Source organism: Peromyscus maniculatus, chromosome 4 (genome assembly GCF_049852395.1).
Source record: "Peromyscus maniculatus bairdii isolate BWxNUB_F1_BW_parent chromosome 4, HU_Pman_BW_mat_3.1, whole genome shotgun sequence".
Classification (NCBI taxonomy): Eukaryota; Metazoa; Chordata; class Mammalia; order Rodentia; family Cricetidae; genus Peromyscus; species Peromyscus maniculatus.
The window spans coordinates 107,233,654-107,257,858 of NC_134855.1; the positions used below are offsets into that span (position 1 = coordinate 107,233,654).

Genomic DNA, 24,205 nt, shown 5'->3' on the forward strand with positions numbered 1-24,205 from the left:
GATAGCAGGTAGACCTGGCAACTGGAGCAGGAAGCTGAGGACTTCCTTTTAACTGCCTTTTTATTTATTCTATGTGTCTTTTGCATCATGCATTTTGATCCCATTTATTTCCTTGTCCCTTTGCATCTGCCCTCTACCCTTGAACCCCCCAAATAACACAAAATTTAGAGAAAAAAGAGGGGAGGAGGAAAAAATTTAAAATCTCATCATGGCAGCTGCAGTGTGACACAGTGAGTCACACAGTAGACCCTTTGTCCATATATCTTTACTTGCAAGTGTTCATTGCAAAGAGTCGTTGTTCTGGTTCGAGGCCCCTGGTTTCTGCTACACCATCAATGCTGTGCTCTCACTAGGACTCTTCTTGGATATCCTGTTGTTGCCCTGTGTTGTGGAAATCCTACAGCTTTGGGTCTGTGGGTCAGGACCCTTCACATGCTCCAGCAGATCGTAGATGGAGTGGATGTTGGGGCAGGCCAAGTCATAACACTGGTTCTGGGCCTGGGCAGCTGCAGGGTTGGTCAGCCAGCCAGTTCTCCCCTGTCCTCAGGACCAGGCTGAGCTCTCCAGCATTGCCCAGGCTAATTCACCTGTTGTAGCAATGAGTGAGGGGCGGGGCCAGTTCTCCTGCTTTCACACCCTCAGGGGCGGCTCTCCCACTCTGACACCCTCAGGGCCTATTGTGTTGCCCAGGTGAGGTACAGGGGCCACTCTTTGGAGTGCTGCAGCTGGTGAGGTGCAGAGATAGCCCTCCCTCTCTTATGACTGTTGTTGTTTGGTTTTGCTCTTCTTACTCTTTTGGGGGCCCACCACCTAGCTCCCAAATAAACACACACGGAGGCTTATTATTACTTATGAATGCCCAGCCTTAGCTTGGCTTGTTTCTAGCCAGCTTTTCTTAACTTTAAATTATCCCATCTAGTTTTTGTCTCTGGGCTTTTACCTTTCTCTATTTCTGCATAACTTTTATTACTTCTTACTCCATGGCTTGCTGTGTAGCTGTGTAGCTGGGTGGCTGGCCCCTGAGGTCCTCCTCTCCTTGTTCTCTTGCTCCTTCTTCTTTTCTTCCCAGATTTCTTCTTCTATTTATTCCCTCTACCTACCAGCTCCACCTATCCTTTCTCCTGCCTCACTATTGGTCGTTCAGCTCTTTATAAGACCAATCAGATGTTTTAGACAGGCAAAGTAACACAGCTTCACGGACTTAAACAGATGCAACATAAACATATGTAACACATCTTTGCATCATTAAAGAAATATTCCACAGCATAAGCAAATGTAACACATCTTAAAATAATATTCTACAACACATGACCCCAGGGCCTGCTCCTCTCCCTGCCTCAGGCATTGATGGTTGGGGGTAGGGAGGAGGGCATTTCTCCTCCACCCATTCTGTCACATGTCAGATGAATAATGGGGAAATGGGGACAGCTCTCTCTTGCTCACCACATTGGGGCTGGGTCATCCTCACCTCTGACCACCAGGCAGCTATGTTGTGCTGCCTAGGCAAGGGGCAGGGCTTGCTTTCCTGAGTGCTGCAGCTGGCAAGGGGGAGGATCAGTTCTCTCATCTGTTGCAGGAGGTAAGGGGAGGGGGGTAAGGAGGGCACCCCTCCCCCCTCATACTGCCACATGACATGTGAACAGTAGGGACAGCTCTCCCGTGGTTACAACTTTGGGCCCGGCTCACCCACACTTCCATCCACAAATTGGCTCTATTGTGTTACCCAGGTGAGGTGCAGGGCCTATTCTTCCGAGTGCTGCAGCTGGTGGGGGCAGGAATAGCTCTCCCACTCCTGTGACCTCATGGCCAGCTCTCAAACCTGCCTCAGGTGTTAATGGGTGGTGGTGGGGGGAGGGCCACTCATGCTTCAAGACAGATGAGTAATGGGGACAGCTCTCCTTGTTCACTACTTTGGGGCTGACTTCTCCACACCTCTATCAACCTGGTTGGCTCTGTTGTGCTGCTCAGGGAAGGTGCAGGGCCTGCTCTCCCGAGTGTTGCAGCTGGTGAGGGGCGGGAAGGGCTTGAGGACTCATATCTTGAACTGCAAACACAAAACAGAGCCAGCAGGAATGGTGGGAGGCTTTTAAACCTCAAAGCCGGCCTTTAGTGACACACCTCCTCTAAGCAAGACCACACCTCCTAAACCTACCCAAACAGTTCTACTAACTGGGAACCAAGTATTCAAATGCTCCAGACTATGGGGGGGCATTTTATTCAAATCACCACCACCTGTGAATGGTTGATTTTCCAAATGTAGAGCATGGGGCTCTTGAGGACCAATTGTACTTATAAAAACACTTGCAACTGACTCTTTAAGATGTTGCTTAAAACAATTTGATACTAACCTAAAAAATTCATGTGGAGTGGGGCAGAAGGTCCATGTTTTTTTAAAAAAATTGCTTGATGGTGTTTTATATAAAAATTGGAAAGGCCAGTATTCTACAAGGATCAGGGCCTCAGAATGGCCTCCTGGGGGAGGATATTGGAAATGTGTAGTAAGACCCATTGCAAATGGTGTACCCAGAGAACATTGTTTCTTTGAGATGAGGCTCTCAGTTTAAAGGCCTAAAGAGACATGTGAGCTCAGCCTCACTTGCTTCTCAGATTCCTGATGGGGAACATCAGGATGTTCAGTTGGCTAGGACTCTGCCCTCCCCCAGCCCTGATCCCTGAGTCCACTCAAAAGGAAGATGGAAGATTTTGCACTCATTTCTCTTCGAGGGCTGATCTTGTTGGGTATAGTTGGTAGAGTGTGGAGGCCCATAAAGGTTTCCAAGTGAGATCTGAGCTTGCTTTACCCAGCAGAGCTGTGTCAGAGGATTGCTTGACCATGTGCATGGTTTCTAGGTGAATGGAAGGGTCTACACTAGGCTGAACTAGGGGAGGTCTTTTGCTCTACCCCTTGGCAATTCTATAAATAGTCCTTTAGAAGAGACAAAAGGGGCTGGTGGATAAGGATGCAGGCCCTCCCAAGGCTATCCTGTGTTTCTATCTGTTTCTCTCCCCTCTATCCTTCTATCTAAATCTCTTATTCCTCTCTCCTTAAGAGTACCCTAGGGTAAAATGTGGGAGCTGGTCTCCCAGCTGGCCTCCCACAGCAGAGGTGAGAGGCTGGAGGGGGAGAGAAGTATTGGCTCTTTTAGGCAGCTCGTGAGAAGCTTAGAACCTGGAAGAGAGTGACTGCATAGAACTCATAGATCTTGCCTCAGTCTCCAGAGGACCCCACTTGTTTAGGCACAGATCTTACCTTGATATCTCTGTCTCCAGACACTATTTGCCAGAATATGTAGTGATATCACAAACAATAAGACCTCTGATTTGGGAGAAAAGCCAGGGAACCCAGGACACTCCTCACTTCCCCCATGACATTCCTGGTCTCTACTCCCAGGGATCCAATACATCATTTATGTTTCATGGTTTTGTGACTTTCTGGTACAGAATTGAATTTTCATGATTATATAAGTGACTAGACATGTTTATCTCAATAAGAGAAGTAGTGCTTCCAGACTACCCTGGAAGAGAAATCTTATCACTTGGCTTGCTTCCTCCCTGCCAATTTGGGACCCAGGATGTGGGTGAGATAAGTCAGAAGAACTGGGAGGAAGCTCTTACACATCCCTGGGCATCACTACCTCAGACCCCTAGCTCACCTCACTCACCCTTAGCCCACCCTTAACCACATGTCTGTTGATCGCTCAGCAAGGTTGTACTGGGGTGTGTGTGTGTGTGTGTGTGTGTGTGTGTGTGTGTGTGTGTGTGTTGGGGGTGAAGAGTAAGCAACAATATGAAAAGCAGATGGATTCCCGAGTGAATGTGTTTTGCTGACATGAACATGGCCATGTCAAGGATCCCAATGCCTCAGACCTACAGGAACGGCAAGGCTTTCCCTGGTCAGAGTAGGGATGCTGACAGTTGATAGTACAGAAAGTTATCAATTACAGCTTCCTCCTTCCAGATGACTAATGTAGTTGGAAGTTTCTCCAGTCCCACCTAGCCCTGAGGTCCCACAGCCGCTTATAAAATAATTACTCAGAGGCTTAATATTAATCACAAACTGTATAGCCCATGGCTTCTTGCTTCTTGCTAGCTAGCTCATATAACTTAACTCAACCCATTACTATTAATCTTTGTATCGCCACATGTTCCGTGGCTTTACCTGTGTCCCATTGCATGTTGCTCCTTGGATGGTGGTTTGGCGTCTCCCCTTACTCTCCTTTTTCCTCTCACTATCTCTCTTGGATTTTCCCACCTGGCTCCATCCTGCCCTGCCATAGGCCAATGCAGCTTTATTTATTAGCCAATGGGAGTAACACATATTCACAGCCTACAGAAAGACATCCCACAGCAGACTGACTCCTGAGACTGCTCCCCTAAAGAGACCCCCGACTAAGGTTAGCTAGCCTGACCTCTCCTTAAACTGTGTACAATAAATTCACTGAGTTTCAGGGCAGCCAATGTATCTCAGTCAGAGTACATGGCCCACCTGATCCCAGCTTTTCTGTACACATGTCTATCGTTTCTTTTTTTTGTTTGTTTTTTTTTTTTTTTTGTTTTTCGAGACAGGGTTTCTCCGTGTAGCTTTGCGCCTTTCCTGGAGCTCACTTGGTAGACCAGGCTGGCCTCGAACTCACAGAGATCCGCCTGCCTCTGCCTCCCGAGTGCTGGGATTAAAGGCGTGCGCCACCACCGCCTGGCGCCTATCGTTTCTTCATTCCCTGTTGTTCTAGTTAGGTCATTCCCAAAACTCTACTGTTCATGGTAGAAAAAAGTAAGGAAATGTCTGTGTAGAAGATGTGCCTCCCATTCTCCAGCATGCAGGCTCTCCTTGGAAGCTGGTAGGAGCTGTGGTGGGGTGATGTGTTTCCTGCCAAAGTCACAAATGAATCAACTTCCTACTGGCCTACATTTTGTGTATTGAGTAGAGTTCAAGGAGCATGCTGACTCTTCCCTACTCAAATCATCTCAGCCTTTTGATGTAGCAGGAAGTCATTTCTTTCTTCCAGGCCAAGGACACTTAGTACAGAGATATAGAGAACTTGGCTCCACGTCAGAAATAGAATATCTTTTGGAGGATCAGTTCAGTCATTGACTCAGATCCAGGAATTGGAACTCAAGCCATCTGCACATTTCAATGCAGAGGATTAAACAAGTGTGTGTGTGTGTGTGTGTGTGTGTGTGTGTGTGTGTGTGTGTTTTGTGTGTTACATAAAGTATATCTTCTCCCTGTCAAAGAGTCAAATGTTATGAAGTTGAAGTCCCCCTTGACAGCCTCCATGTTCTGCCTCTCCCCCAGTAACCACCATTTCAGCCTGGTCGATACCCTTCAGCTCTGCCTTTAGAAGCATGTGGTTAATGCTGCAGATGTGCTGGGCCTTCCATTCTGTGTAAATGCTCATGCTCTGTCCTTGTGTGATTTGCCATTTTCTACCAATGATGTGTCTGGATCTTGCTTCCAGTTGCTTTTGTTAAGTATTTATAGACAATGCATCTATGAGTGTTCTTGAACATGTTTTTTTTTTTTTTAGGAATAGCAAGTAGTGACTGGAATTTCTGAACCACTGGTCATTTAATAAAACTAGGCACTGCCAATTTATTTCTCTGAAGAGCCACACACAGGTATGTGCACATAGACAATTTGGAATCTGGCTTCCTCATAAGGGGAAATGTCATTATAGGTGACCACTGGACCTGAAAGGGGAGAAGGACTGTGTCACTGAACCAAGGAATGGGGGTTGTCCTTGGGCTCTGGGGCCACCCCTATGCCACTCACAGTAGCTTTCCATTATGGAATAGGTGACATTTGGGTGCCTGCTCCTAACAATGGTATCATTCTGTGTGCTGATGTTCTGAAACCAGGAGATGTGAAAGCTGCCCCTTCTCTCTCTGCCTTAGCTTGAGGAGCTGGAGATAAGGAAAACGGGTGTTGGAAGTGATTTTCTAAGCAATGACATTTCACTGTCTGCTTTCCTGTGATTGGTCATTGAAATTCGTTTGTTCTGGAAAAAAAGTTTTAGTTATTGCTGTTTTATATCTGAGAAGTTGATACATTCACAATGATGAAAAAGATTAAGCTACATAGAATGTATACAGAGAGGGCTTTATTCCTATGCCTGCTCATGTACGTTTTATTCCCTGGATCTTCTCAGTGACTTTATTGGTTTCTTATGTATCCTCTAGAAATTTCAGATCAAATAAGAGCACAACAGGTGGTTTTGCCTTTTTCTCTGCTCTCTGTTAGGTTAGCATTTCAGGTCTTGCTTTTTCTGCATATTTTGGAGAGAGTTCCACATTGGTACAGAGAGCCAGGTCTTTCCCCATTCTTCAGTTCTGTCTCAAGAGTCTTTAACTTGTTGATGCTGAGTTAGTTCCAATTATTGAGAGTGATGCATGTGAAATGAACAATTCTGATTCTGTATCATTTCCTGCAGGTCATGTACAGTCATAGGCTGCATTCTCAGCGTAAGGTTGCTGGGGCAAAGTGAAGTACATTTGTGATTGTCAGTCATCATTGCTGTTTTTTCCGTAGATGCCATACTTCATGTATAATGTTTAACAGTGGGGTTTCCCTACAGATCTGCCAACAGGGCATGTACAACCTTTGTTTTTTGTCATTCAGATAGGAACACATGAGTATCTCAAAGTACTTTTAAGTTTACTTTCTTCTAATGAGTAACGTTGAGTAACCCTTGCTCTGCCCAGGAGCTGATGGCATTTCCCTTTCAGTGATCAGCCTAGCCTGGTAATAGCCCTCTCCTCTGAGTTTATCGTTTTGTTGGATCTTCATTATATTCTTCCTCCAATGTTCTGAAGGAGCTCTTTGAATGTTCAGGACATTCATTTTCCCTGGGATGAAGTACAATTTTTTTTTTCTGTAATTTGTTTTGTGTTTTGACTTTGATTTTATTTGTGCATCATCCATTCCCACATCCCAATGCCTTCGTTCACTTGGGTCCCTGTACCGCCTGTGCCCTTTTCTCCTTTTTCTAACTTGCCCTTGTTTCTTTAGATATGACGCCAATGCCACCCTCCTTGACTTGTCACCTCTCCTGCCAGACCATGTAGCTCCTTCCTGGCTATGAAAAGAAGCTCATGCTTGTGTGGTAAAACGCTTTACTGCTTGGGCCTTCTCCCCAGCCCCTGAACAGCCTTTAGAAAGAAAGAGAAGAAAGAAAGGAAAGGAGAAAAGAAGGGGGAAGGAAGGAAGGAAGAAGGAAGGAAAGAGAGAAAGAAAGAAGTTGAGAAGGTGAGAAGGTTTCTATTTGTGGCCAAAGATGTGTCTAAGGTACTTTCTTGCCCTTAGCTGTGAGGAATAGGCTTCTTGACCTCCAGTGAGAATTCTCATGGACTAATTGATTTTTCTCTTTCTGTGTAAACTCCAAGAGAAGTTAATAATCAGGCTGAAAGTTCTTTGTTTTAGTGAAATTTATTTCATACTCATTAAAACATTGTGCTAAGGCTTCATTCATAAATATTCTCATCTACATAATATGAGCCTATTTATTCTCAGCTTCAATGAAAGAACTCAGTTCAGGTCACGCACTGGATCCAAATTCAATTTATTCTATAAACATTGAAAACTAGATTTTTTTTGTAGGCATGCCTCATGTCCCCCTTGAATTAAGTTAAATAGATCAACCAATCAATAAATACATAAATAAATAAGTGGTTGCCCATCAGAGGCCAGGAGAAAAGACAGGCTTTCTTTGAACAAAATGTGCCATGGTTTCTGTCAAGGTGGCTCTGAAAACACAGGAGAGGAGAGAGAGACCTGGCTCGGCAGGGGACTAACGATTCCCCTGGAAACAGAGCTGTCCACTCGTTGGCAACAAGGGAGTTCCTTAGCATGTCCTGGGTCAGGCGTTAGAAATAGTCCAGCCTATTCTTCTCATGTCAGCACTTGGGGTTGAGGCATCATTCAACACACATGGACCTCTTAGGAAGCAAAGGATTCCATGGTGAAGTCAATTATATCCTGGCCACTGTTGCTTCCCAGGAAGACAGGCTTATGTTCGGCTTGAGAGGTGCTGATGTACCAGTTGGGGAACTGCGCAGACTCAAACTCCACCTTGGTTTTGATTTCTATCTTGTTGAAGATAAACCGCTTTTCCATCTTCTTCTTTGGGTATTGTTTGGGATCCACACTCTGCAGAAAAACAGAAAGAAGAATTGTGCGTGTGCGAGACAGGAAGGATAAAGCTACCACAGTAGACCTGTTCTCGGGGCTGCTGGAGGGGAGATTGTTGAACAAGCTGTGGGACTAGGGGCCACATTCTTTACTGCTGGTCCCCATCTTTCTATCTAATCATTGGAGGAGCCCCCCCTTTTTTTTCTGAATCCTAAGCCCAAGGGGAGGAGCATGTGGGTGGAAATATTTTCAAAAGTGAAAATTATATTAAAGCTTCCAAGAATACCTAGTTTCTAGGGATTTTTGTCACATCTCCCCCCCCCCACCCCCGAAAGCCTTGGATAGAATGGCATCGGCTTGGGAATGAAGTTTTATGGTAAGCATGCTGCAAGTGGTGGGAATGGACTGAAGATTGATGATGGATCCCTTTAAATGAGTAGCTCTCCAAACTGCCCTCCACCAAATGAGGGAAAAACTGTAGCCATGTGCAACCCTTTCAGCCTCAACACTGCATGCTATGCTGGGGGTCATAACAGTGGCAGGACATGGCAAGAACAGCCAAATGGCTTGATTTCTCCCACAGAGCGTGTGAGGTTTCCAAGCATTAAAAGTGCTGCTAATTTTATTCTATATTTATGTAACTTGTCAAGAAGACCTCCAACATTTTCTGGAGGGAGGGGCAGGGGGCTGTCTGGGAAGTAGGGAATGGTTGAGAGTCTTAAGAGAACAAGGGGCTGGGCAGTGGTGGCGCACACCTTTAATCCCAGCACTCGGGAGGCAGAGGCAGGCGGATCTCTGTGAGTTCAAGGCCAGCCTGGGCTACAGAGCGAGATCCAGGGCAGGCACCAAAGCTACACAGAGAAGCCCTGTTTTGAAAAAACCAAGAGAACAAGGGGATGGTGTCTCTGGCTTCACTCACCTCCAGCTGCAGGGTGGGCGTGTCACCTTTCATCACACAGGACAGGTACAGGTTCTTTCCCTTAAGGCCCAAGGCCACAGGTATCTTGTTGTTACTTGTTTCTCCCTGCACAAAGCTCATGGAGAATACCACTGGAGGAGGAAGAGGAAGCGGGGTCAAGGATACAGCCGGTTGGGAGGACTCAAGCACCAGACGACAGGCAAAGCCCATATAGTCCTCTATGGGAGCCCAGAAGGAGCTTCTCACAGCCAGTAGCAAGGTCAGGGGGCTGATCCAGGATTCCCTCTGAACCTCTTAGCAGCCGTGATGAAGAATGAAAGCGGACTAATTTTTAAGCCCCAAAGACTAAAGCTCTTATGTCACTGGCAGGCCGTGTGCCCATTAACATGGGAAGTACAATTTGGTCACTAATGAAACAGGTAAAGTTTTTTTAACTTTTAAAGCCTTTCTGGCTCCTAGAAGGATTCAGGGGCCAGCACGTTTTGAGGAATATAGAACAGTAAGTGGGAACAATTGGCTGAGCTGGGAAGAGTGGCTACAAAAAAGGGACACCCCTTTTGATCCTAGTCACAGCCATCTCAATTGGAGGTCCCTGGCCACTGCCATGACTTAGTTATAAAGAAGTAAGATTCTCTTCATCTGGACAAGAATAGGCAGCTCCTTCCAAGGCTTCTAAGATCAGAAGCCAAGGAGAAGAAGCACATGCTGCTGTCAGCTGTTGCCCTCTTGGGCACAGTGGCAAGGTGCCAGGTCCATCCCTACATCTAAAGATGCCCTCACCACCCCCGAAACACTTGTTATTATCAAAGAGAGATGTAAGTTCCTGCTGGTCAGGAAGTCTCCCTACAAGGAACCATGTGGTTTTGGGTGGGAAGGATGTGAGGACAAGGGACAGGATTGGGAACAGGAATGGACATATCGGTTCTCTACTAACCACATTTCAGCCTCAAAATGGGGGGAAAAGAACCCACAGGCAGTTATGGCATGCCCATGAAATGACTCCACGCTAATGGAGCATTGGCAGTGTGCTATCCCTATAACCCTATGTGACTGGACGGGAAGATGGCTATACATGTGCAATATGTTTATGTATTTGCTGTCGTGTTCCATGTTGAAACACAGAGCTCCAGTAAGGCCCCAGAAGGCCAGGAAGGGAAATCAAGTTGCGCCTAGTTACCTTGTTGGTTTATGTTCTGTCCATTGAGGTGGAGAGCTTTCAGCTCGCACGGGTCAGACAGCACAAGGCATTTCTGTTGTTCATCTCGGAGCCGGCAGTGCAGCTGTCGAATGGGAACATCAGCCACGAGCAGATTTTCATCCCAGGAGTCACAGAAGATGGGCTCTGAAAGGCCAAGAACAGATGTCGTTTAGATATCAATTAGAAGAGCAAGCCCTGGGAAGTGAAGCAGCAGAATTTGGTTTACTGAGTGACATCTAAGCATTCAGAGTCACGGTTCTATCCTAATTTTTATGGGGTGTAAGTACATTGGAAGTGGGGTGAACAAGAGCATTGGCTCTGGCACCACGAGACAGCCTTCAGTGGTAGGACCATTCACTATGGACCAGCAGGAGAGGCACTTACAGAAAATGTTGCTAGTAATAAGGCTAACTCATCAGGAACATCGGAAGACTTCAAGCTCTAGTGTAAGCCGAAGTGCTTGGAGAATGGATGGTCGATCTGCAAATGTGAGCATCATTAAAATCTTCTTTTAAGTTAATCAGCTCGAGAGCTCACTAATTCATTTTGGAAGCCTCCTTATTTCTTCTAATGATTGAAATGTCTACCATTAAGGGTCTTCTGCTTGAGGAGGGAAGTTGACTGCTGAGAGGTAGACAGAGAAGGACCAGAGAGCAAAGGTCCACTATCTGCCCTCAGTTCTCATCAAGTACCTTCTTCAAAGATTAAGGAAAAGAAGGTTCTCAGGTCTTCATCCTCGAAGGTCCATGGGCAAGGGACAGGTATGTTCCACAGCTTCTCCACAGCCACGACGAGTGACACCACCTGCCTGAAGCTCTTGTTGAAATGCTGCTGGGAGATCTCAAGCTGGATGCTCTCATCTGGACAGCTCAGGTCAATGGCTTGGAAGCAGCACTGTGGAGAAACCAGGCAGAGAGCAAGTTAGGTCATTAGACCGGGGAACTCCTACATTAACCCCAGAGAACTCCAGGGGCCCTGGGAGATAACCACGCTCTTAACCACAATCCCTGTGTCTCTGGAAGCCAGAGGACTTAAATGGTTTACCCAGAGGGACATGGCCACCAGACCCACACTTCCTGGCATTCTCTATATTAAACCTCATTTCTACTTTATCTCTCTCGTACAGACCTCACCTCACCATGTAATTGTACCTACTTAAACATTTCATCCTTAGTGTCATCATTGCTCTAACACTGTGCATTTAATTTCTCATGATAGCATGTTCATGCTGTCTTCTGTTCACCTGAGATCACTCAACAAGCTCTCAGTTGTTTCCCACACACCCCTTTCCTCAAAGGCATTTGGCAGACACTGTAAGCAGAGTTACTGCCTGTGACATGTGTTATCACCTTCCTATTCTTCAGAGAAACGTACACTAAGGCCTAACCACAGTTGTCTCCAGGCATGGTAATAGTTTTGAAGCTTGAAGGACAGTGATGGATACTTTCAATGATATAAAGAAAAAAGTGATTGGGAGAGAAGTTCCTGTCCAGAGCAGAGGCTCCCAGTGAGAGCCAGGCTCTGGAGCAGGGAGTGGGGGGCCACAGCCTGGCTGAGAAGGTCAGGGGCTCCACCTATGGCTAAGTCAACCAGTTATAATGGTCTTTAAAAGATACTCATTTAAGACTGAGGACTGGATTTTGCAGCTGGGGGAGGCTGTCGTGAACCTGAAAAAAAAGAAAGGCCTGAGAAAAGCGGTTGCCTCCTGCCCCAGGCAGTGATCTGGCTGGGCAGATGCCATGCCCCATTAGAGTTATCATTGTGGGAAGGGAAAGGGACAGCTGGGACGTCAACATGGCTTCCATGGCAGTGAGTCTGGAAAATGCCCATGTGCTAGGATGGACTTGGCCAGCACTGAAAACATTTCTGAATCGAAGGTTGTTGCAGAATGCCAACATCTCAGAGATTTTCTGACTCAGGCCTTGTGTGGATGAGATGAGGGCCAAAAGAGCACAGTGACTTGTCTAAGATCACATTTTATTTTTAAAAAATCCCAATTAATCTCTTCGTTTATATCGACCACTTCTTATTGTCTTAATCTCTTCCCTGGGAGCATAAGAACCTATTCTATAGTAGAGAAGGAAGATATGCTGATTGTAAAGGTCACCTTCTCTGGCTTACCGCTTACAGAGTTTGACCTGAGTGATCAGAGTGGCTTCATCCGTCTGAAAGGAGGACTAAATGTGTGTTGAAGACTTGACTACTGCCTTCCTAGCATAAAACACCATGATCACCACCAGCAAGTCTTAGTGAGTGGCTATGGTGTAGTGGGAGCTGTGTGGAAGCTAGGTCAGTGTGTGGGTTGTCTGTGTCTGTTCCACTGAAAGAGGCAAAATAATACCATCAAAAAATATCCTTGGAGCAAGGCAGTCCAGTTTCCCTCACCCTGTTTGGAGCTTTTCCCATTCCAGAGCCCCTCCATAGGTTGAGAGCTAACACCCAAGGCTCACCTTCATCTTTTGGGGCCCGTCAACCTCAAAGAACATGTCATTGTCATCACTGTAATGAAAACAGGTGTTGGTTAAGTTTTGTCTCCTTATCAATACAGTGCAATAATATGAACACAAATCTTCACTGTTAAACCTATGTATAGAATGACACTCAAAGCTTCCTGAAGACTTCTGGCAAGTTCCATAGTGTTATACAACCATAGTGTTATACAAGCAAGAGTCTAGAAGTAGATTCTGGGCCAGGTAGGAGGGTACTCTTGGTGCTCTCTGTTGAATTCTGACACCTAAATTCTGGACTAGCAGAGTTAACTAAAATCTGAGCTCTCTTCCCTTGCTTCCAAGCCAGACTTTGCAAATGGGTCTCCTGTACTGTCCATGTGGAAGCTGCATCTGTAGGACTCCCTATAGTGGACAACACCTTGGTCTCAAGGCTGGACTTGGTAAACAAAGACAAATCAGCCTTTAATCCAGGTTGACTTGAATTCTGATAACCACCGAAGGAGGTGACTGGGGGACAGTCTCGCCTCTGAGCATAGATAGCCCTCCATTCCCGAAAGCAGAGACCTGAACACATGGCCCCTCTCCAGGTCCCCACTGACCTGTGGAAAGCTGTCATTTCACTGTTGAGTTCAGGAACAGTTGCCATGGCTGTTTCAGACACCTGTGTGAAGAGAGCAAGTGAGTGGGCATGCACAGGGTTCGTTCCCTGAGGCTACCTTCATTTATGTTTCTCTCAGCTCTAGTTCAGGGCGGGCATGGAAAAGCTCATCTCTGAGGAATGAGCAAATGAATTGAGGAGCTGTTGTGTGGATTTAGAACAGCAGTTCTCAGCCTTTCACAGGAGTCGCCTAAGACCATTGGAAAGCACAGATATTTGCATTACGATTCCTAACAGTAGCAATGAAAGTGATTTTGTGGTTGGAGATCACCACAACACAAGGAACTGTATTAAAGGGTCACAGCATTAGGAAGGTTGAGAAGCACTGGCCTAGAAGAAAGCAAGAGTTGAACTAAACCCCAAACAGAAAAACTTTTCAAGGAGACAGTTAACTCCTAGTTGTCAGTTGCTATAAAAACTGCATTCATTTCCAGAGTATTTCACAAGCCATAGCTTTACAGCTATGTTTAAAAAAAAAAACCAAACAAACCAACAACATAGAGAGAGGGAGGAAGGGATGGGGGGAGAGAGAGAGAGAGATTGAGATTGAGAGAGAGAGAGAGATTGAGAGAGAGAGAGAGAGGTTGAGAGGGAGAGAGAGAGAGAGAGAGAGAGAGAGAGAGAGAGAGAGAGAGAGAGAGAGAGAGAGAGAGAGAGAGAGACTCTCTGAGGACTTAGTTGTGAGAGGTAAATCTTACTTGCACAGGAAGCCTGGCTGGAGAGAATTCCCGATCAGCCTGTTCAGCCTTGAGACCCTACAAGGTTTGCTGTCCACCGGTTCTCCTTCACTCTTTTATAGTCTTCAAAAGCAGAAGTGAAGAGCTGAGAAATTTTCCCGCGGGTTAACTGATTTCACAACCAACTTAAAGGTGCAGGGAGGGGGAGGAGATTGATGGGAACTCCGAGGCTGTTGTTACAACGAAGAAATAATTTCTAATCCCTGGAAACACAAGGAGTGGCAAACCGTGACACATTTGCAAGTGTGTCACTGGGGAAACAGGCATTATTTTTCTCTGAACAGTTGTGCAGATGGTGTCAATATTAAAACACTGGGTTTTCCTGGGTTAGGACATCTGCAACAAAGGAGGACATGGAGATGCACACCGGCTACTGTATCACCTCTCTCGTCTCCTTGTGTTTAAGCTGAGGAAGCTTCCCAGTTGGAGTCTGATAACCGTGTGTGATGCTCCACCAATAGTCCTGGTCTGGCTTGAGAGTACTATGCTCGACTGCTGGAGCTCCTTATCAATTGTGTTGACAGGGACGTCTGCAGAGACACTTGCCCTTCCCTGCATGGGGCAGGATACACACAGTATGTAGGCATCTGTGTAGGCTTGTGATAGGGTAGGGGAACCCTGGAGGCAAGTTTATACAATCCAATAATGCCAAGGAGCTTGGTGCCCTAGCCTGTCTCATGTTGAAAATGTATCACTGCTACAAATGGTGGTCAGCAAAATGAGCCTGAATTAAGTTTCAGCATGTAAAGGTGGTGAATGAGGCATATGATGTTCGTGATCACAGTTCGTCTTGGAGTATGTAGAGATACCGTTTGCCTAAAAAAAGTTTTGGTAAATGTTGTGGAATATCATTTAAGATATATTACGTTTGTTTATGCTGTGGAATATTTATTTCATGATACAAGGATGTGTTGCATCCTTTTATGTTGCATTTGTTTAAGTCTGTGAAGCTGTGTTACTGTGCCTGTCTAAAACACCTGATTGGTCTAAGGAAGAGCTGAATGGCCAATAGCAAGGCAAGAGAGAGGGATAGGTGGGGCTGTCAGGCAGAGAGAATAAATGAAGGAGAAACCTAGTCTCCAGTAAAGAGTGAAGAGGGAGGAGCGAGAAGAGAAGGAGAGGAGGACTCCAGGGGCCAGCCACCCAGCCACCCAGCCACCCAGCCACCCAGCCACCCAGCCAGCCATGGAGCAAGAAGGAAAGAAAGATATATAGAGTAAAGAAAGGTAAAAAGCTCAGAGACAAAATGTAGAAAAGAGAGATGGGATACTTTAAGTTAGAAAATCTGGCTAGAAGCAAGCCAATTAAAGGCCAGGAATTCGTAAATAAGAATAACTCTTGTGTATTTATTTGGGAGTTAGGTGGTGGGCCCCCAAAGAGTAAACAAACAAACAAACAAACAAACAAACAAAAAACCCTACAGGCAAATTCTTGTTTCTGTAAGATCCTGGGGAGTTCAAATCTCTTGGTAACACCAAGCGTTACTACCCTGTTAACTCAGAGAGCAGCAGAGTGTCTGCCCAGGGCCGCTCTTCTTTCTCGGATTGAATGAGCAACCAGGTCATATGAATGGTGCACACAGCCCTTTGGGCACAGCTTGGGTACAGTCGTCATTAGAGTCCTCAGTGGAGACTTAACTCATTCTCTGATCCTGCAGAGAAACCTTGTCTCAAAAAACCAGAAAACCAAAACCAAAACAAACAAACAAGGAGCCTGCTGTTGCCGGGTAATGGTGGCACATGCTATTATTTTTTAAACTTTCTTTTTATTTATTCTATGTGTCTTTACATCACGTTTCTTGATCGCATTCATTTCTCCATCCCTTCACATCTGTCCTCTGCCCCTACACCCCACCCCCACTAAAAAATAAAATTTAAGGGAAAAAAAGGGGAGAAAAATTGAAATCTCGTCATGGCAGCTGCAGTGTGACACAGTGAGTCACACAGTAGACTCTTTGTCCATATAGCTTTACACCATCCATGCTGGGCCCTCTAGGACTCTTCTTGGATATCCTGTTGTTGCCCTGTGTTGTGGAAATCCTACAGCTTTGGGTCTGTGGGTCAGGACCCTTCACATGCTCCAGCAGATCATAGATGGGGTGGATGTTGGGGCAGGCCAAGTCATAACCCTGGTTCTGGGCCTGGGCAGTTGCAGGGTTGGACCGCCTACCACTTCTCCCCTGTCCTCACCACCAGGCTGAGCTGTCCAGCATTGCCCAGGCTAATTCACCTCTTGTAGCAATGAGTGAGGGGCGGGGCCAGTTCTCCTGCTTTCACACCCTCAGGGGCGGCTCTCCCACCCTGACACCATCAGGGCCTATTGTGTTGCCCAGGTGAGGTACAGAGCCCACTTTAGAGTGTCACAACTGGTGAGATGCAGAGATAGCCCTCCCATTCTTATGAGCCCAGGGCCAGCTCCTCCACCTGTCTCAGGTGTTGATGGGTGGGGGATGGGGAGGAGAGCATTTTTCCTCCACCCATGCTGCTACAGGTCAGATGAGTAATGGGGCCAGCTCTCCTTCACTTCCGACCCTCACAGCTCTGCTGTGCTGCCCAGATGAGGGGCAGGGCTCGATTTCCTTTCCCGAGTGCTGCAGCTGGTAAGGGGGGGGGTCAGCTCTCTCATCTGTTGCAGGCAGTAAAGGGGGGACATACTCCTACATACCCCCACTGCATGACAGATGAGTAGTGGGGACAGCTCTCCCATGATTACAACTTCAGGGCTGGCTCACCCACACCTCCACCAATAGGGTTGGCTCCATTGTGGTGTCCAGGCAAATTGCAGGGCCTGCTCTCCCGAGTTTTGCAGCTGGCGGGGGTCAGAGAAAGCTCTCCTATTCTTATGACCACAGGGCTAGCTCTCCTACCTGCCTCAGGCATTGATGGGTGGCAGGAAGTGGGGGGAAGAGGAGGAGGAGGGCAACTCTCCCCTGCCCATACAGCCACAAGATTGATGAATAATGGGGGCAGTTCTCCCATGCTCACAACTTTGGGGCTGGCTCACCCACAGCTCTGCTAACATAGTTGGCTCTATTGCGCTGCCCTGATGAGGCACATGCTTTTAATCCCAGCACTCAGGAGGCAGAGGCAGGCCGATCTCTGTAAGTTCGAAGCCAACCTGGTCTACAGAGAAAAAACCTTTCCTGGAAATAATTTTCAAAAAGATTTATTGTCTTGTCCTGTAGACAGTTCAGAAGTCCTGTCTGGGCCAGTTGGTACATTTGTCTCTTCTGCCTTCACAGGATCTATTTTTCAAATTAACCACTGGTACCCAAGCCTGCTTGGGGGGACTGTTACCTTCCTCAGGGCCTTTGTGCAGGGCTGGAGGGTCAGATGATTTTCTGGGCTCTCCTGACAGAGAGTGTTAGAGACACTTCTGGTCTGCCACTATGAGATGGGCGGAGCAGGGGAGGGTGAAAGCCAGGGACTGGACAGGGGTTTATGAGGGGCCTGAGCATCAGCTCCCAGCCCCTTCTCCCTGGGTGGTTTGTCAGGAACCTTGAGCTCAGTCCAGCTGCAGCATCTTCCTCACCATCTTCTAGTTATAACATTCCCACCCCACCCCCAGCCTGACAGCAGAGAGGAACCCCAACAATTGGTAGGATCCGGTGGGACCATACGGATAAAGACAAATGGTCATGTAAACGTGACTAACAGATGGAGAGACAGAGATGAGGAGATGAGCGATGATTTGGCCAGTGCAATAGTGAGGTTGAAGGTTCTTTTTCTTCTACAGGGAAATTTTGGAGCCATGGGGCAATGCCTCTGGTACCCTGTTATTCTGTCATACCTCATCCTGGCCCCATGGCTTGGACTCCAAGCCTCTGCCCCTTGTGGAATAGAGCAGGCAAGTTGCATAATATGTGTATCAAACCCTGTCTCTCAGGCCACTCATCCTTCTGGTCCTCAGTGAGTAGAAAATAACTCATTATAGGAATCGTTGTGTTGGGGGGAAGTGTGTGGTATAGTAATGACGGTGGTGATGACAGTGTAGACCAAGGAAATGAACAAAGCAAAGGAGGAAGTTGGCAAAGTCAGGATGGTGGCGGGTATTCTAGCTATTGGGGAATTCTCCAGTTTTTGGCTTATTCAGCCCCTTTCAGCTGTAAGGTTTCCTCCACCCTGGCATCTCAAGCCTCCAAGATGGAGACAGGCATTTCTTCAAAGCAGCAAGTGCCTTGACACCTGTCTTAGTTACTTTTCTACTGCTGTGATAAATGTGAATGAATTCACTCTGCAGCCTAGTCTGGCCTCAAGGTCATGGCAATCCTCCTGCATCTGTCTCCCAAGGACTGAGATTACAGGCATGAGTTCCCACTCCCATTGGTGTGTGGGGTCTACACTGGGTGCTTCCTTGTCTATCCTCTTGGTCAGAACAGAACACAGCCATTTCTATCCCCACTCCTTTCCCCAGACCTTGTCTCCTTCTGGGAGTTGGTGTTTTAGCACAGTTCTTAGGAGTCTGCTTTTTCCTCTCACCTTTTCTGTACTGGCTGATTTTATGTCAACTTGATACAAGCTAGAGTCGTTGGAGAGGAGGGAGCCTCAGTTGAGAAAATGCCTCCATAAGATCTGGCTGTAGGCAAGTCTGTAGGGCATTTTATTAATTGCTGATTTATGGGGGAGGGCCCAACTCATTAAGGGTGGGGTCATCCCTGGGCAGGTGGTCCTGGGTTCTATAAGAAAGCAGGCTGATCAAGCCATCAGGATCAAGCCAGCAAGCAGCACCCCTCCATGGCCTCTGCATCAGCTCCTGCCTCCAGGTCCCTGCCCTGCTTGAGTTCCTGTTCCGACTTCCTTTGAGGATGAACTATGATGTGAAAGCATAAGTTGAATAAATTCTTTCCTTCCCAACTTTCTTTGGTTACGGCATTTCATTATAGCAATAGTAACCCTAACTAAGACAAATTTTGGTACCAGGATTTTGGGGTATTGCTATGACAGACCTGACCATGTTGTTCTGGGGAGAATTGTGGAAGGACTTGGGAACTTTGTGCAAGAAAAGTCATGGAATGTTCAATGCTTGCAAGCTGTTCTGTAGGACCTTGGAAGATAAGAATGTCGAAGGTAATGCAGACAACGGAGGCCTGCCTGGCTTGTAAAATTTCAGAGGGAAGTTTAAAGACTCTGTTGGGACCACAGTTATTTTTAATTAAGATTCTGTGGTTCTGGTTAGCTGAGACTGAAGGATTGGCTGTGATTAACAAAATACCAGAACTATTAAAGTGAAACCTTTGCTTTGCTGGGATAGTTGATGCTGGTTGCTGGAGCTGAGAAATTAGCAGTCATTAGGAAGTAACTGGCATCGTTGAGGTGAAATCTTCTGGAAAGTGTGTGTCCCCGGAGAGTCAGCACACAGAAGCTGTGTTCCAGAGATGGCCAGGGTTGTGCCTCATGCTGGCAGCTAAATTTGATCATTTATACCCCCCAGGTGGTACTGGTTTTGAAGGCATGAAGTAAGTGCCTTGGCACCTGTCTTAGTTACTTTTCTACTGCTGTGATAAATGTGAGCAGCTAAGGTCTGGCGCTGTGAGAGGCCATTGGTGAAGGTCTAGCCCCAGTGGCGGCTGAAGGCACAGGATTGAAGGGGTCATGCAGAGAAGCCGAGGATTGTCACCATGAAGAGGGCCCAGGAGAGGCTATTGGTGAAAGTGCAGCCCAGCTGTATCATCAGACCCCAGTGTTTTGGAAATGCCAGTACCATGGGATGACCGCCAAGAACAGCAGCAGGGTAGAGTGGAGCCAGCTGGGGCCTAGAAGACAAGCTGTGTGTGTTATAGAGGGCAGAGCTCCAGAAGTAATTCAAGCCCCTCGGAGAAGCACAGAAGATCCCAGACATTGGATGTTACATTATTGACACTTTTCTTTTTTTTTATCTTAAGGGATTTGGAAGTTTATGATTAGACGCAATTATCTTCAGGAAATATTACTTGTTTGTCTCACAATTATTTTTCAATTTAAAAGTTATTTTTTATAATTTATGTGGATGGGTATGTTTTGTGAATGCATGTCTGTGCATCATGTGTGTGCAGTGTCTGCAGAACTCCCTAGGACTGGAGTTAGAGGTGGTGATAAGCCACCATGTGGGTACTGGGAACTGAACCACAGACCTCTGAAAGAACAGCTAGTGCTCTTAACTGCTAAGCCAACTCTGTTTGGCATTAAAATTATTATTATTATTCCTTGTTGCATATGTATGGTGTGTGTGGTTGCATGTATGGCACACATGTGGAGGGCAGAGGGCAACTTGCAGTTGTTTCTCTCTTTCCACCTTTTCGTGAGTTCTGGGGATTAAACTCGGGTCGCCAGGCCTGCATGGCTGGCACCTTTCCCCAGGAGACCATCTCACCAACTGTGTTCAGGTTAGTTTTGAATTCAAGGTCTCAGTGTCCCAAGTGCTGGGATTATGGGTGGGCATCATCACACCCTTTCATGAGCTTTGGTTTTAAGGCCTCTGCCCTTCCCCTTCCTCTCGGGGCATCGTCTCCAGTTAGTCTACTTTCTGTTTTTGGACTCAGGAGCTCAGAAAAGATGTAGACAGGTTCCAGTGAAGATTCTCTTTTCCTCTAGAGTAAGGGGAACTTACATAAAGGAACTAATATGTGAACCTTGTAATATATGGTACCCAACATCTTTCTCTTGATGGATGAGCTGTTATTGTACCTCGGAGAGGCTATTGAAAGCTTGACTTCCCTTTATATCTCACAGGAATAGCTCTAGGTGGGTAGGGGCATGACTGTCTGCTCAATTTTCTCTTTTACTGTGGGTGAGAAATGGCATGAACATGGGGCCATGCTGCTACTTATCTGAGGGTTCTGGAAATAGGTGTTACAAAAAGATTTATTTATTTTTAATGTGTTTGAGTGTTTTGCCTGCACGCATGCATGTGCACCATGTACATGCCTGGTGCCTGTATGCGTTAGAAGAGGGCACTGGATTTTTGAACGGAGTTACGGACAGCTGTGAGTCAGCATGTGAGCTGTGGAAGTGAATCTGGGTCTCGGCAAGAGCAGCCGTCTCTCCAGCACCTGTTCATGTTTTCTAAAAGGACAGGTTGTTTTTGTTTCAGGTGCAGTGACTCAGGTCTGCTGTTGCTTCAGAAGAGCGGTCACAAGTTGTGCACAATTTAATGGGCTTCTGTTGGGAGCACAGCACAAAGGTCCTGGCACCCTCAGATCTCCAGAGAAACCAGGAATGTTAAGCACACAGGATTGCCCCTTCAAAGGCATGGACACACCTAAAACCTCTTCTTCCACCCAGAAAGCTTGGAATTGGAGGTGATTAATAGCCTGGTTATATGTGGTATCTGTTGGGTCAGGCCATATCAAGCTCCTACAACCAGGACCAGAGGTGGCTAGTCATCTAAATAACCCTTACAGCCAGGGGCTCCCCAGGCTCCCACAACCAGGACTAGAGGGAGATACATAATAGTCTAAATGACCCTTACATAATCTGTGCAGCAAGAGATCCCCACAACCAGGACCAGAGGTGGCTCTGAGACCAAATGATCTCTATGCTATTTATATGACCAAGAGCAGGCCAGACCCTTCCTTAGCCCTTACCCAAGTACAGGTCACCTATCTCTAGAAGCCATCTTGGAAGAAAGGACGTGTACCCTGATTTGAGTTCCAATGTAATTATGCCCCTTTCTGCGCTGGGCATTGTATTACACCAGAAAATTCCCCCCCCCCCAAATTGTACTATGTTTTAAATATGCTGGCAATGAACCACTTGGCACCAGACTCCCCAAGTCTGATCCAGGTTAATGAAGTCAACGTGAACCGGGTTTCCATTCTCACCTCTTTGAGGTTTGCATCCCTGCCTGGACACCTGCAGGGTCCCCCTCAGACTTCAATGGATTTGTCGGCTCATCTTAGGTTGCAGTCTCTGTCCTACACCATTGTAACTGTACCATTTTTCTTGGATGCAAACTAGAGACAATAGTTTTGTTTTTTTTAAAATGTCCCTTATGGAATACCTAGTAAGTATCAGCCATTTCCCCCCTGCGTCATTATCTCAGTCTCCATAACGACCTCTAAGTATTACCGAGTACTGCTCTATTGCACTGTTAATTGCTCTGACCATTTATTTTCCCCTCCTCCTGTCTACACAGCATCCATCTCTGGACTATTTTCTCGAAGACCTAATTATAATCTAAACAGCATTGTTGAGTAGATGTGCGTGCACATCTCAGCAGTTCTGCTCAAGCGTTTCTGCATTTAGCACTGGGGTGGACTCCATTCCATGCTTTCCGCCTTGCCTTCCAGGGGATGACATGCTATGCGGATTCACACTTCTTTATTTGTCTCTCGGGGCAACACTGGGACTTTCCGGATTAGTTGTCAATTGTCTTTCTTCCCTTTTCCAGCCTCTTCCTTATTGCTTCACTTCCTCACCTGTGACTGGCAACCTTGTTTATGGATTTCCTTTGTCTTCTTGTTTTCCCTTTCTCTGTTAAAAAAAAAACACTTTAGAGTTTTTAATCTTTGGGATAATATTTCGTATGGATTTGCAGCCCTCACATCTGTGATAAAATACTTCTAATGTATCCGGTCTGTCTATTTTCATCTCTCTGGTTATTACATCATGGGAGGTGATTTGGCCATTCCCCTCTAGGACATTGCTATTGTTAATTTCACTTCTCAAGTTACTTCCTCCTTCTTGGCTGGAACAGAGTCTTCTGTCTTGAGGGAAAGAAAGTTGTCATCAGGGCCACTCGGAATTTGTTGGTATTTTGATGAAGTCCAGGACTAGATTCTGAGTGGCTAATGTCCCTAATGACTGAGCAGCGTGGAATAAAGGAGTCTGATCATGGGCAGCTGTTAATCCTTCCCATGAAGACAAAGACTCTAAGATTGTGGGTAAACAGCCTAAAATTCACCAGGCTCTGAACTGGAGATCCTTTCTCTACCCAACATTAGAGGTTTAGATAATCTACCAATAGCTCATGGACATCAGTGAGATAGTCATCCAGGGCCCACTCTTAAAAACAGAGTTTTCATATGTAGTGATGCTTGATATGAAGTTCCGGGAAAGAAATATCAACATTAGTAGTGATTTAAAAATGACCCTTCTTAAACTTTTTGTATTATGTACAGTCATTCTCATTTCAAGTATCAAAGCCACAAGTATCTATGAAAGTATCATGTGTATGTAAGAGTACAAAGTGGAAGACTCCTGTTCTCCATGCCTCACTTCCTCTTTCACTGGAGAACTTACTTCAACCAGAAATTTTGTTCCCCCAATCACTGCCACCCCCAGGATTTATCCATCCATCCCAAACCTGCCATCCATGGATTAAGCTGCTCTTTTGTGTAGGTAGACCTCTCTCCACCCTTACTTACTACTACATTGTACTACAAGGTTGTCTCCCTTTTCACCATAGCTATTTAAACCATATGCTGCTTGAATCCCTTGGTTGCCATGGAAACCTCATCTACTTTCTACACAGCTTTAGAGCTGTATCCAACAAGCAGATCTGAGGCCACTAATCCATTGCTTAAAACCCATCTTTGGTTCCCCATCTCTTGTGTGAACAGATCTAAACATGTACGTGGTATACAAAGCCTACAGTGGCCTCCCGGGTTCTCCTCCCCTCTCCTGTGCTTCAGCCTTTCCCAGCTATTTGTAGCTTCATAATTGCATATTCTTTATAGCTTCTGTGCTTTTGTGCAACCTGTGGGCCTCCTAAAAACTTTCTCTTCCTTGTCATTTGGGCCTACTCAGTTCTTCAAGATTCATCTCATGCTTCACCTCTCCATGACAAGCCAGATGGTGGATGCTGTCCATCTGTGTTCCTCAGTAAACCTCTGTCATCGAGCTTTATTTGTACATGTACTACACCAGGTGGGATTTCCTTGCTTGTAGCCTGGACTGGAACAAGACAATGTTCCATGAATGTTGATTGACCAAATAAACAGAAACCAGGCACAATCTTGCAACCACATGCCTGGCTTCCAGTAGGGACTAGTTTCCTGACAAACAAGGACTTCTGTAGGGAAAAAATACCTTTGAATCAAAAGCGTGAGGACACTATGTCTAACTCAGAATATACTCTACCCCAAAGAGTTTCTTGATGTAGATGTGGTGAGCAGACCCCAGGGACTTCTAGAGGGG

The 24,205-nt window shown here is 46.3% G+C and overlaps 1 protein-coding gene across 1 annotated transcript; it reads right to left on the minus strand.

Annotated features, from left to right (window-relative positions):
* Positions 1-7,539: 7,539 nt before the first annotated feature.
* Il1b (interleukin 1 beta) lies at positions 7,540-14,157 on the minus strand. The gene is made up of 7 exons (XM_006991187.4): positions 14,052-14,157; positions 13,295-13,356; positions 12,696-12,744; positions 10,938-11,139; positions 10,225-10,389; positions 9,048-9,178; positions 7,540-8,146 (listed from the first exon to the last, which is right to left on the minus strand). The coding sequence occupies exons 2-7, from the start codon at positions 13,339-13,341 to the stop codon at positions 7,937-7,939; spliced, it is 804 nt and encodes a 267-aa protein (XP_006991249.3). The 5' UTR covers positions 13,342-13,356; positions 14,052-14,157; the 3' UTR covers positions 7,540-7,936.
* Between the last annotated feature and the right edge of the window lie 10,048 nt (positions 14,158-24,205).

Excerpts from the sequence above, each read along its gene's own strand:
- Il1b (XM_006991187.4), bottom strand. The coding sequence starts at position 13,341 with ATGGCAACTGTTCCTGAACTCAACAGTGAAATGACAGCTTTCCACAG. Across the intron at positions 11,140-12,695 it reads ACGGGCCCCAAAAGATGAAG|TGCTGCTTCCAAGCCATTGA; the intron begins GTGAGCCTTGGG and ends GTTTCTCCACAG. Across the intron at positions 9,179-10,224 it reads ACAGAACATAAACCAACAAG|TGGTATTCTCCATGAGCTTT; the intron begins GTAACTAGGCGC and ends TTCCTCCTCCAG.